Raw genomic sequence first — 12,635 nt, forward strand, 5'->3', positions numbered from 1 at the left:
ACAGTGTATCAAACCAGTGAAATCTGTATACAGGATTGCATGAACCTATAAGGCACTGTACACAGAGATGTAGTTTGTCATTTGTATTACAATGGGCTGAACTACACTCCAATGTATTCTGTAACAAGATACTTTCAAGAGCTGTATTGTGTTTTCCTTTTTTATAGCGGTTTACCATTTTGTGGCTCCCTTTCACCTTGCATTGGTATCAGAAGTCTGATAGAAATATGGTGTGATAAAAGCATCTGCTAAATGAACTACATGAACAGACTTAAGGTAGCAGGTTTAGGAGAACTTACATAGCAGGTTAGGAGAATTAGGTGAAGCTGTATCCCATCTAGACATAACCCTGAAACAAGGCCAATAACAATACCCAGTGTGCTTTGCAGTTCATTTTGGTATGTGCATTTTCACATATACAGTCAGTGCATTCAACTAAGATAAACAACAACTCATCACAGTCATCGCAAGGAAAATGTTTTTGTAACCATTGCTGAGAATGTTGTTGCTGTTCGGGCTGGCTACTTGCAAATGTATTTCTGTATTTTAAAATATAAAATAAATATATTTTAATTAAAAACATTTCAAAATACAAGTATTTTGTAGTTTAATTTTGATATTTAGATCTTTATGATATTTTGTAATTGTATCTTGTAATTTTTGCCCATCTCTGACTGTACATGCAAGCAGCCCAGACATTTCCTTTCCATTTTGGCCATTTCAGAGTGTACAGTAGCAAACTCCATATACAATACACTGTAAACTATATTACATCTCATGAATATACGACTTTTGATCAAGATAATACTACAATAATTAAATAAAAAAGTACTGAAATACACATATTACTGTTATAACAAAGGATAAACATCAACGCGTCAGCACACAGTAAATAACCATTGTACAGTGTATTCACGTATCTGAGTTTTCAATATATTTGCATTTTCCAGCCCCAACGGTTAAAGTTGAGATAAAATATGTACAGAGGCATCTCAAGTTGTACAGTCATACAAGTATTCAAAGTTCAAGTACAATGCACCACATTTCACCATTGAGTACTAGCAAAATCAAAACAAGTTCATCTAAGACTAAGACTATACATGAACAAAAAGAGAAGATGACATACATTGTTTGGTCATGGAAACATACACTATATATGCAAAGGTATGTGGACAACCCTTCAAATTAGTGGATTTGGCTATTTCAGTCACACCTGTTGGTGACAGGTGTATAACCTCGAGCACACAGCCATGCAATCTCCATAGACAAAGTAGAATGGCTGTACTGAAGAGCTCAGAGGCTTTCGACGTGACACCGTCATAGGATGCCACCTTTCCAGCAAGTCAGTCAAATGTCTGCCCCGCTAGAGCTGCCCCAGTCAACTGTAAGTGCTGTTATTGTGAAGTTTTTAAAATGTATTTTACCTTTATTTAACTAGGCAAGTCAGATAAGAACAAATTCTTATTTTCAATGACGGCCTAGGAACAGTGGGTTAACTGCCTTGTTCAGAGGCAGAACGACAGACCTTTCGGTTACAAGTCTAACACTCTAACTCTAACCACTAGGCTACCTGCCTCGCCATGGAAACGTCTAGGAGCAACAACAGCTCAGCCACAAAGTGGTTGGCCACACAAGCTCACAGAACGGGACCGCCGAGTACTGAAGAGCGTAGTGAGTACAAATTGTCTGTCCTCAGTTGCAACACTCATACCGAGTTCCAAACTGCCTCTAGAAGCAATGTCAGCACAATAACTGTTCGTCGGGAGAATTAACGAAATGAGTTTCCATGGCCGAGCAGCTGCACACAAACCTAAGATCGCCATGCGCTATACCAAGCGTTGGCTGAAGTGTTGAAAAGCTCACCGCCATTGGACTATGGAGCAGTGAAAACGCATTTCTGGAGTGATGAATCATGCTTCACCATCTGGCAGACTGACGGACAAATCTGGGTTTGGCCGATGTCAGGAGAACGCTACCTGCCCAAATGCATAGTGCAAACTGTAAAGTTTGGTGGAGGATGAATAATGGTCTGGGGCTGTTTTTCATGGTTCGGGCTAGGCCCCTTAGTTCCAGTCAAGGGAACTATTAACGCACCAGCATACAATGACATTCTAGTTGATTCTGTGCTTCCAACTTTGGCAAAAGTTTGGGGAAGGACCTTTCGTGTTTCAGCATGACAATGCCCCAGAAATGTTTTGTCAAGATCGGTGTTGAAGAACTTCACTGGTCTGTACAGAACCCTGATCTCAATCCCATCTAACACTTTTGGAATGAATTGGAACGCCTACTGCGAGCCAGGCGGTGTGTTCAGGTGTTCACATACTTTTGGGCATGTAGTGTAGTTCAGAAGCTAAAGGAAAAGTTAATCAAAAACAGTAAACCACAAATGGATTTTAATCAACTCTGAGTCTTGAGATATAAACAGACCAACAAATATGAAACAGAAACTACGTCTGAGAGTGAGAAGTTGAGAACATGTTCACTGACATTTACTCTTGAGGTGCTGACCTGTTGCACCCTCTACAACTACTGTGATTATTATTATTATTTGACTATGCTGGTCATCTATGAACGTTTGAACATCTTGGCCATTTACTGTTATAATCTCCACCCGGCAGAGCCAGAAGAGGACTGGCCACCCCTCAGAGCCTGGTTCCTCTCTAGGTTTCTTCCTCGGTTCCTGCCTTTCTAGGGAGTTTTTCCTAGCCACCATGCTTCTACATCTGTATTGCTTGCTGTTTGGGGTTTTAGGCTGAGTTTCTGTACAGCACTTTGTGACATTGGCTGATGTAAAAAGGGCTTTATAAATACATTTGATTGATTTGATAGAGATAATGCTTGGGCATTTTGAATAGGACTGGACATTCTGTATAACACATTACAGCATTAAAAGTACAGTGGTGATACTCTCCACCCTTCATCATTCATCTCTCCAGTTAAACCCATCCATCCCATCGTTCTTTCCACAGGGTGATTCAAGTGTCCTTCGTAATGGAAGCTACGTGGCTTTTCTCCCAACACCCAACACACTAACACGACCAGTCACGTTGATTCCTTTCTCGGTAGAGGTCTCTAGCACATAAGGGGCCCTCCATGTGTTCCTCATGGCCTGGCCCGGGGACCCTCGGGGCCCTCACACCCCAGTAGTGTTGGCCCAGGTAGGGAAGGTGTCTAGGTGGAACATGGCCCTGCCCCAGCTATTGATGGCCAGAGTGATGCACAGGATGCCGATGAGGTTCATCACTATACCTGTCCTAGCCTGGGAGCGAGAGAAGAGAGGCACAACTGGGTGTGATTTCAGGGTCTGTTAGCAATCATTCATCATTCATACTGAAATCAAATTAACTATAGGACTGGACAACTGTCCCCAACTTATTAGTAAATGGCAATATAAGAAGTTTCCTAAATTGATTAGGATTTGTTTGCTATTATTATTTTTGTTAATTAATTTAAAAAAGATTGACAATGCAGTAGATAATATTATCTTTGTAAAATGGTGTACTCTAACTCACCATGTCAGAAACCTTGAGGTAGCCAAATGAGAAGACGATAGCATTGGGCGGTGTGGCCACAGGTAGCATGAAGGCAAAGGAGGCACTGAGAGTACAAGGCACCATGACGTACAGAGGATTCATTCCAATGGACTGGGACTGAAATAAACACATAGACACAGACACACATTTTCAGCTGTCTGAGCCTGGGCTAAGTGTGAGTCCCAAATGGCACTCGTTTCCCTACATAGAGCACTATTTTTGATCAGAGGCCATGCGCCCTAGTCAAAAGTAGTGCACTATATAGGGAATAGGGTTCCATTTGGAGTGCATACCTAATGACAACACTCTAGTCTTCTGTGCTGCTTTTCTGCACCATAATCACTGGCTCATAAGTATCTGATTTTAGTGTTTGTAATTCTAGGGTTCAAAATCGTCCATTAGGCGTGTTCAATAAAGATGCAATTAAGATGCATGCTATGTTGTTTGGGATCTGAGTCATGGCAGGCAGAATGGAAACGCACCACAGATTTCTCCAGAACGATGTAGAATCACAATGTCATAGCAGAACATAGATTAGAATGTGAGCCTCTAAGGAGTTGTTTAGTCTCCCCCCCAAAAATTAACACGACAGTAATTCTTTTGAAAATGAATACGGGCTGAGATCATTTTTCATGTCATAATTCTCATCCCTCTGTCATGCTCTTCCTCGATGGATATAATGGATGTTATATTATATAGTTGGATTCATTTTTGTATTAGTCTGTTACAGACACATAAAACAAGCAGCTAGACCCAAAAGCACACGTCCTAGTAACCTCTCTTTCCCAGACTTCTCTGTAAGTAGTAGTTGGTTCACTAACCCCATTTTTCTTCCTACAGTATTCTTCTCCCTCTTTCACTCACCCTTTTCCACACTTATGTCATCTTCATGCTCTCCTGTTGGCTTTGACCTCAATAAATCCCTCTCTCTATACCCCAGCTTGGAACATTCCGGCATGGCCCAGCTTGGGTCCTCTCTTAGTGCTTGGTCACCGGACACAGTGATACCATTCGTCAGTGTGGATGGGGTTGGGCACCAGTACAAGCCACAGATTTTAATTGGTGTGTTTGGTAGGGTGGCTATAGAAGGAAGGGCCCAGGGAAGGGGACCAAATGTATTAAACCCAAACAACTACAGGCCAGGGCAGCCAAACAAGGACATGTAGGCCAGCTTCCACTGGAGGTAGTTTCAATGTTGCACTCCTATAGGGGAGATTGTTAAGTACTGTACTTCACATCAAGGAGCTGTACAGTATTGCAGCCCATTGCAAGTAGTCTACTACTACTGCTTCTGCATGTACTCTACATGTCTGAGTGTCAGAGCAGTTTACCAGACTGGACAGCTATTGTATTCCTGCTTACAGTTGTGTAATACGGTAGTATTGTGTAGTAGTGTAGCACTGTTTCGTATTGTAGTATTGTGTAGTAATGTAGCAGTGCAGTATTGAAGTATTGTGTAGTATTATTGTAGTGTAGTATAGTATTGTGTAGTAGTGTAGTATTGTGTTGTGGTATAGTATTGTATAGTAGTATTGTGCAGTATTGTGTAATATTGTGTAGTAGGGCTTAGTATTATGTTATTAATACAGAGTTTTGTGTTGAGTCTTACCATTGAGGCGAGGACAGGTAGGAAGAGAGTGGCAGTGGCCACATTACTGGTGCACTCGGTGAAGATGGCGATCAGCAGACACAGGATGATAGCGATGGCCCAGGGTGGGATGGTGTGGAGGGGAGTCATCTGGTCCCCCATCCACATCGACAGACCTGACTCCTGCAGGGGCACATACATAACCATACAATGAGTCAAACAACCATGGCACTCTTCTTATGCTGTCGGATACATTACCAGACCCACATACATCTACATATGTACAGGTAACTGCCAAAACAAAGGACATTTGAGTAAATGAGGGATATAAAGTAGATTGAAGGCAGGTGCTTCCACACAGGTTTGGTTCCTGAGTTAACAAGCAATTAACATTGCATTAATATGCAATGTGCTCATGGTGACCCAACGCCCTATTAAGACACTTTATGTTGGTGTTTCCTTTATTTTGGCAGTTACCTGTACATACTGTGTACAGTATGCAAAGACAGAAAGGTGGATTTTAGTGTACTCGTTTCCACTGAAGTGACTTAGTAAGCAGCTGATATGTCACCTGTGTGATCCCACATGATATGCCATATGTGTCATCGTATTTGGGAAGTGTACAGGGTGGAGCTGTGTTAGCTAATCAAAAATGGCCCTTTGTCACAAAGATCCTGATGAAATATAGAATGATTCAGTTCTCAGTGGGGATCTGACTTTTTTGGTTAAACTGTTTCTGTGGAAAGCAAACAAGGATTACACCGTACAAATCTAGAATCTTAATTTGAGCCAGTTTGCTACAGCATAGAAATAATCCTGCAGCAAAAGGAAATGAATTATTATGTGGATTATAATTAATGGTCATTTTAGAAGGGGTTGCTACATTTTTTGTACAAACTTCAGAAGCCTTTTTTAACCTCAAAGTTTGAAATGTCCTGCATGTCAGGAAAGTTCTCCTGCAAGAGGGAGATCCTACATCTGTATGTGCATACTGGCCCTTGTCTCTCACCTCGCTGCCCTTGGCCAGGGCGAACCCTCCCCCCAACAGGAGAACAATGCTCCAGGGTAACTTCTTCTGGGCCACCTTCCAGGTCAGCAGAGCTGGTGTGGGGCCAGCCGGGTGCTGAAGCTCTGTAGAGGGGTTACCAAATCACTGTTACAGACATGCCATTGTAATGGTCTTCAAGTCTTCATATCCTTAGATACAGTACTAAAGTAGCATACTGAATATCAGGTACCGTGCTTGTTACATTTTATGTGTGGTTTAAAAACATGGTTTACCAGTGGCAAAGCTTCGGGACCTCCTGCAGCAGAAGCGTGGGGGTTTGGAAGGCAGGACGAAGAGAAGGACAGCGATGAACACTGCCACTGTGGCATCAGTTACATACCTGGAGGGAAGAATGGATAAAGAAAGGGTGGTTATCTGTCAGCATTCAGACACACAATTCATGTTTTCTTGCTTCTTTTTTCTTGTGAAGTATTCAAGTATGTGGGAAGTGAGAAACATGACGTTGCTCGTTGAAAATCTCATCCCAAAATCATGTGCATTAACATGGAGTTGGTCCCCCCTGTGCTGCAATAACAGCCTCCAGTCTTCTCGGAAGGCTTTCCACTAGATGTTGGAACATTGCTGCGGGGACTTGCGTCCATTCAGCCACAAGAGCATTAGTGAGGTCGGGCACTGTTGTTTGGCGATTAGGCCTGGCTCGGGGTCAGCGTTCCAATTCATCCCAAAAGTGTTCGACGGAGTTGAGGTCAGGGCTCTGTGCAGGCCAGTCATGTTCTTCCACAATCATGACAAACCATTTCTGTACGGACCACGCTTTGTCATGCTGTAACAAGAAAGGGCCTCCAACAAGTTGGAAGCACAGAATCGTCTAGAATGTAACTGTATGCTATAATGTTAAGATTTCCTTACACTGGAACTAAGGGGCCTAGCCTGAACCATGAAAAACAGCCCAAGACCATTATTCCTCTTCCACCAAACTTTACAGTTGGCACTATGCATTGGAGCAGTTAGCGTTCTCCTGGCATCGGCCAAACCTAGATTAGTCCGTCAGACTGTCTGCCAGATGGTGAAGCGTGATTCATCACTCCAGAAACGCGTTTCCACTGCTCCAGAGTCCAACGGTGGCGAGTTTTACACCACTCCAGCCAACGCTTGCATTTGCGCATGGTGATCTTAGGCTTGTGTGCGGCTGCTTGGCCATGGAAACCCATTTCATGAAGCTCCCAATGAACAGTTATTGTGCTAACGTTTCTTCCAGAGGCAGTTTGGAACTCGGTAGTGAGTGTTGCAACCGAGGACAGACAATTTTTACACGCTACACACTTCAGCACTCGCTGGTCCCTTTCTGTGAGATTGTGTGGCCTATCACTTCTGAGCCATTGTTGCTCCTAGACGTTTCCACTTCACAATAACAGCACTTACAGTTGACAGGGGCTGCTCTAGCAGTGCAGAAATTTGACGGGCTTACTTGTTGGAAAGGTGGCATCCTATGACAGTGGCACGTTGAAAGTCATTGAGCTCTTCAGTATGACCATTCTACTGCCAATGTTTGTCTATGGAGATTGAATGGCTGTGGGCTTGATTTTATACACCTGTCAGCAACGTGTGTGGCTGAAACAGCCGAATCCACTAGTTTGACGCGATGTCCACATCCTTTTGCATATATAGTGTATAACTTGTCAATATAATGTTTTTGTAATGGTCTCAAGTCTTCTATGTATTGATTAGGGCTGAGTCTCAAATGGCACCCTATTCATTTTATGGCACACTACTTTACACCAGAGCAATATGGGCCCTGGTCAAAAGCAGTGCACTATAAAGGGAATAGGATGCCATTTGGAAAGCATGCGTGTGTAATATGCTGTGCATTTACAGTGTAGTATTTATGAACAGTAGACAGCCATACTCTGCATCAGCGTTGAAGATGTATGTGGCCCAGCCTGCCACGAAGCCAGGATCTCTGGTGAACCACAGAACCACCAGACAACTGAACAGGCCCAACACACTCAGCTCTCCAAAAGACATGGAGCCCAGCTGACGATGCTGCTCCTTGATCACATTGTACACAGCTATCTCTTTCTCTGTCTTTACTGCCCCACAGCCCCACGTCTTCTTAAAACTGGGAATGGAGGGAGAGAAAGGGGTTGAGGCTTAAAGGGTGACTTCAGTAGTAAATTGAATTGAATAGGATGATCTCTGACTGAAAGATAAAACATGTCCTTTTAATCTGAAACTCACTTGAATCCCATGAAGACAAACTGCAGCCAGAGCCAAGCCAGGGTCAGCATCAGGATCATGTTGGGGAAAGCAAAGCCGAACCAGGACGCAAAGTTGATGACATCTCCATTGTTAGGAAACAGTCTGAGGGAAACATAAAATATTATTATCATTAGCACATAAAGGAAAATATGATTTGAAAGATACATGATTTTAAAGATGTACTAAAAATGCGCTGAGGACACAATCTATAGCTGAAGGTACCCACTGGTTCATCTGTCCCATGAGCACCAGATTGGGGCCAGTCCCTGTGAGGGTGGCAGTGCCCCCGATGCTGGCCGCATAGCAGACACACAGCGTCATCCCCTTACACATCTTCTTCTTGTCTGCAGCTTCCTTACGCCAGATAGCCTCCACAAGTGGATCTAAACATGTCACCACAACTGGGTAAACAGTCCAAATAGGAACATTAACATAGTCCAAGTAGTCACAAAGCAAAGAAAACTCATTTGCATTGCAAACTGCGCATACCTACGCTCCTTGATAAGCTTACTTGATAAGCCCTGAGTTCATTCAATGGATAATAACCCCTTTCAATAAACTCACAAATGAACTGTTCATTCATTTGTCCTTCTCTGCTCAGTGCTCACCATGTCCCTCTGCCTGTTTCTCTGTCTGTTTGCTGTCAGTGGGGTCCTGAGGTTGGGGGTTCTCCTCAGTGCTGAGGATCAGAGGCATCTCAGTCTCTGTGTAGTTGTTGAGCTGCTCCAGAACAGCCTGGACGATGGGCACCATCATGGCTGTGGTGGCTGTGTTACTGATCCACATGGACAGGAAGGCTGTCACCCCCATGAAGCCCAGCATCAGACTGGAGAGACAGGAAACCATAGAATGACATAGAGAATCATGGGAATTACAGGATCTTTATGGAGGAAACACAGGCCTCAGCAAAGAAAGGTGGAATAAGAATTTTCTGTAACACTTAACTTAAAGCATGGCATACAGGTTTAATGCTTTATAACTTGTTATAAGTAGGTATGAGCTTTTAGAAGTTCTTATAACAAGGCTTATAAAATGGTATATTCCTCTACACTCTTAGAAAAAAGGGTTCCAAAAGGGTTCTTCGGCAGTCCCCATAGGAGATCCCTTTTTGGTTCCAGGTAGAACCCTTTTTGTTTCCAGTTAGAACTCTTTTGGGTTCCTTGTAGAACCATCTGTGGAAATGGTTCTACATGGAATTCAAAAGAGTTCTACCTGGAACCAAAAAGGGTTCTTTAAAGGGTTCTCTACGGAGACAGCCAAAGAACCCATTTAGGTTCTAGATAGCACCTTTTTTTATAATATTGTATGCAAAAACAAAATCAAAGTCTCTCAAAGGGCTTTACTGAGATGGATCAGACCAAGTAAAAGGCAGAATACCCTCTGACACTGAGAGAGTCAAATGTTAGGCAATATTTCCACATCATGTATAATGGCAAGGTCAATACAATATAACATACCTGTAGATAGTCATAAAGATGAACTGATTTTCCTTATCTAGAGATAGATATAGTCCCACACATAGCAGGGGATTTGTATTGATGGGTTAGTTAGTTAGTTAGTTAGTTAGTTAGTTAGTTAGTTAGTTAGTTAGTTGAGGGTCACTCACAGAGCGGGGCGCACCCCTACAAAGAGCAGCACTCGGAGGGCAATGCGTTTGTGCAGGTTCCAGTGCTCCACTGCCACCGCCACCATCAGTCCTCCCACAAACAACATGTTGGTGTCCTTCAGGTACTGCATACACACCTGGAAAACACACACAGATAAGTGACTCATGGGTCCACGGTGCATTTGTGTATGCACATGCAAACATCTACCAATACTGTATCTACTACAACAATGTGCAGACACCATTGTGAAGTATATTGAATGTCAGTAGGCTACTATAGTACAGTTTGATTAATACAGTTTTATTGTAGTTTAATTGATCATGATATTGAAAGATGTCTTCACAGGCTTACATCTTTGGACTGCATGATGCCAAACATGGGGAAGAGGACAGCAGGGAGCAGGGCAGTGACAGCCAGTGGTAAGGTCTCTGTACACCAGTACACTGCCATCAGGATGATCACATAGGCACATTCTGCCTCCTGCACAGCAAATACATATGATCCAACAGGTCAGAACATCCAACACCACCACACCTGGGAACGAATACTGCTGGCTCATACAGATGTAATACCCTGCTTCTCACAGCAGGACAATAATCCTGCAGCAACAGGAATTGTGAATTATTATTTGAATGATAATCAATAGATTTTTTTTTGTTAGGGCAAATCAAGTTTGACATTTTAAAGTGAAAATTATAAACTTTAGAAGCCTTTTCAAACCTTGAATACACTACAATTTACATTTCCTGCTGCTCAGGAATATTCTCTGCGACAACAGAGTGATCAAATTAAGATAGCAGAGCTGTACTATTGTTAGGGACAGAAAAATGATATAACACAAAATTAACATATCATCCTAATGGGATAGATTATAGCTGATTGGTACTGAGACATGTTGTTTGGGGTTAAAGATCACTGTGTTGTAATCCATGGCAGCACTTGTTTGTCTCAACTGTACACTGATCAGACCATACATATCACTCAGCAGTCCTCTATGATGTGTGTGGGTGTGTGTGTGACAGATTAGTTGTGATAACGTTAGTATTGATTCTGATACACTGAAACTACACACCAAGGATAAGACAAAGATAACATGCGTATAGCCCCATGTGTGATGCAGTAGTGGCAACACAAGGACAGAGTCTCAGCTTCAGAGGCAACAGGATACTCTAGTCAAAAGTAGTGCACTATAGTGAATAGGGTGCCATTTGGGATATAACCTATGACAGGAGGATTCAGTGTAACTAGTGTTCCCAGGCTGGACATGATCTGCCATACAGGATTAAAACAACAGGGAGGATGGAAGGAACAGGGAGGATGGTAGCCTAATGGTTAGGAATGTTGGACCAGTAATCAAAAGCTTGCTAGTTCAAATCCCTGGGCTGAGTTGGGGAAAAATCTGTGAATGTGCCATTGAGCAAGGCAGTTAACCCTACTTGCTCCTGTAAGTAACTCTAGATAAATATATAGATGTCTTTAAAGAAAATGGTTCAATGCTGTAACTCACTGTTCAGGCTGCATCAACAGGTGCAAGGCTGAACAAAACCTATGTTCAATGACTAAATGTCTCTTAACCACGGAATGCAGTTAGACCTGCTTCAGTACCGTGTCTAATTGAAGGTTTATGATAAATGTAAATATACAAACATCGTTCAAATATAGAAAACTAGTCAGAAATGACCAACTCCTTTGCATTTAACAAATTAAACAATATCATTAAACAAAAATATGAAACACGCTTACAAGATACATCAAATATATTTTCGTTTAAAAACGTGTGTATAAATCTGTGCAAAACGTGTGACAATCTACATACCTTTGTTCCAATGACTAAAGGCAGCGGGAGAAGAAGTAACGGGGAAGAGAATAGAACGATCTCATTCTTCAGATTCCGAAGAGATTTCAGAAATGCTGCCATCCTTTGACCTAAGGCGATACTGTGGTAAAGAAAGTTGGAGTACTAGGGACAGGTTGTTTTGCGCCGAGCAGCTCAGGGGAAGGGAGGGAGTGAAAGGGGGAGGAACGGGGAGTCCCGCAGCAGATATTCTTTATTTTATTTAACATTTATTTAACCTGGCAAGTCAGTTAACAAATTCTTATTTACAATTACGGCCTACCCCGGGCAAACCCTCCCCTAACCCGGACGACGCTGGACCAATTGTGAACCGCACTATGGGACTCCTGATCACGACGGTTGTGATACACCCAGGGCTTGGACCCGGGTCTGTAGTGACGCCTCAAGCACTGCGATGCAGTGCCTTAGACCGCTGCGGCACTCAGTATCCCAAAAGATAATAGGAGAGGGATGAGACCTCACGAACATAATGATGGGTAATAGGAGAGTGAAGAGAGCTCACGAACAAAAAGATGGGAGATAGACAGACAGAGAAACAGAGAGAGAGAGAGCGAGAGAGAGAGAGGAGGCTTAAGCTAGGTTTAATGGTGGTGGGATCCTGAATACCTTTACTACAACGTTTTCAATATCACATCAATTAAGATTAATGACGGATTTTGTTTCTCTCTGAGAGAATAAACAACGATAACAATTATGTAAGTAAACTATGACCAGTTATCTCAATATTTATTATATAATTAAATTGAACATTTGTTTATAGCTTTTGATTACAGCTTTTTCAAAT

General features: G+C 42.5%; 1 protein-coding gene across 2 annotated transcripts; it reads right to left on the reverse strand.

The window, feature by feature from the left end:
• Window positions 1–2,752: 2,752 nt before the first annotated feature.
• LOC112265531 (solute carrier family 13 member 5-like) lies at window positions 2,753–12,105 on the reverse strand. Of its 2 annotated transcripts, none has more exons than XM_024442905.2 (12): window positions 11,813–12,105; window positions 10,348–10,476; window positions 9,996–10,132; window positions 8,998–9,215; window positions 8,616–8,772; window positions 8,369–8,491; window positions 8,037–8,249; window positions 6,403–6,509; window positions 6,131–6,252; window positions 5,143–5,304; window positions 3,513–3,650; window positions 2,753–3,259 (listed from the first exon to the last, which is right to left on the reverse strand). In XM_024442905.2, exons 1-12 carry the CDS (start codon window positions 11,912–11,914, stop codon window positions 3,134–3,136), a joined length of 1,734 nt encoding a protein of 577 aa, XP_024298673.1. In that variant the 5' UTR covers window positions 11,915–12,105; the 3' UTR covers window positions 2,753–3,133. The 2 variants fall into 2 exon arrangements, with proteins under 2 accessions (XP_024298673.1, XP_024298672.1); XM_024442904.2 differs by having other exon boundaries at window positions 8,616–8,790.
• Window positions 12,106–12,635: the final 530 nt, after the last annotated feature.

This window comes from Oncorhynchus tshawytscha, linkage group LG13, assembly GCF_018296145.1.
Source record: "Oncorhynchus tshawytscha isolate Ot180627B linkage group LG13, Otsh_v2.0, whole genome shotgun sequence".
In the NCBI taxonomy this organism is placed as follows: Eukaryota; Metazoa; Chordata; class Actinopteri; order Salmoniformes; family Salmonidae; genus Oncorhynchus; species Oncorhynchus tshawytscha.

What these genes read in the sequence shown, in the direction of transcription:
- LOC112265531 (XM_024442904.2), bottom strand. Translation starts at nt 11,914, where the DNA reads ATGGCAGCATTTCTGAAATCTCTTCGGAATCTGAAGAATGAGATCGTT. An exon ending in ATCTTCAACGCTGATGCAGA is followed by an intron (nt 6,510 to 8,036) that starts GTATGGCTGTCT and finishes TCTTCCCTCCAG; the next exon opens with GTATGTAACTGATGCCACAG. An exon ending in TACCTGTCCTCGCCTCAATG is followed by an intron (nt 3,651 to 5,142) that starts GTAAGACTCAAC and finishes TGTTTATTTCAG; the next exon opens with TCCCAGTCCATTGGAATGAA.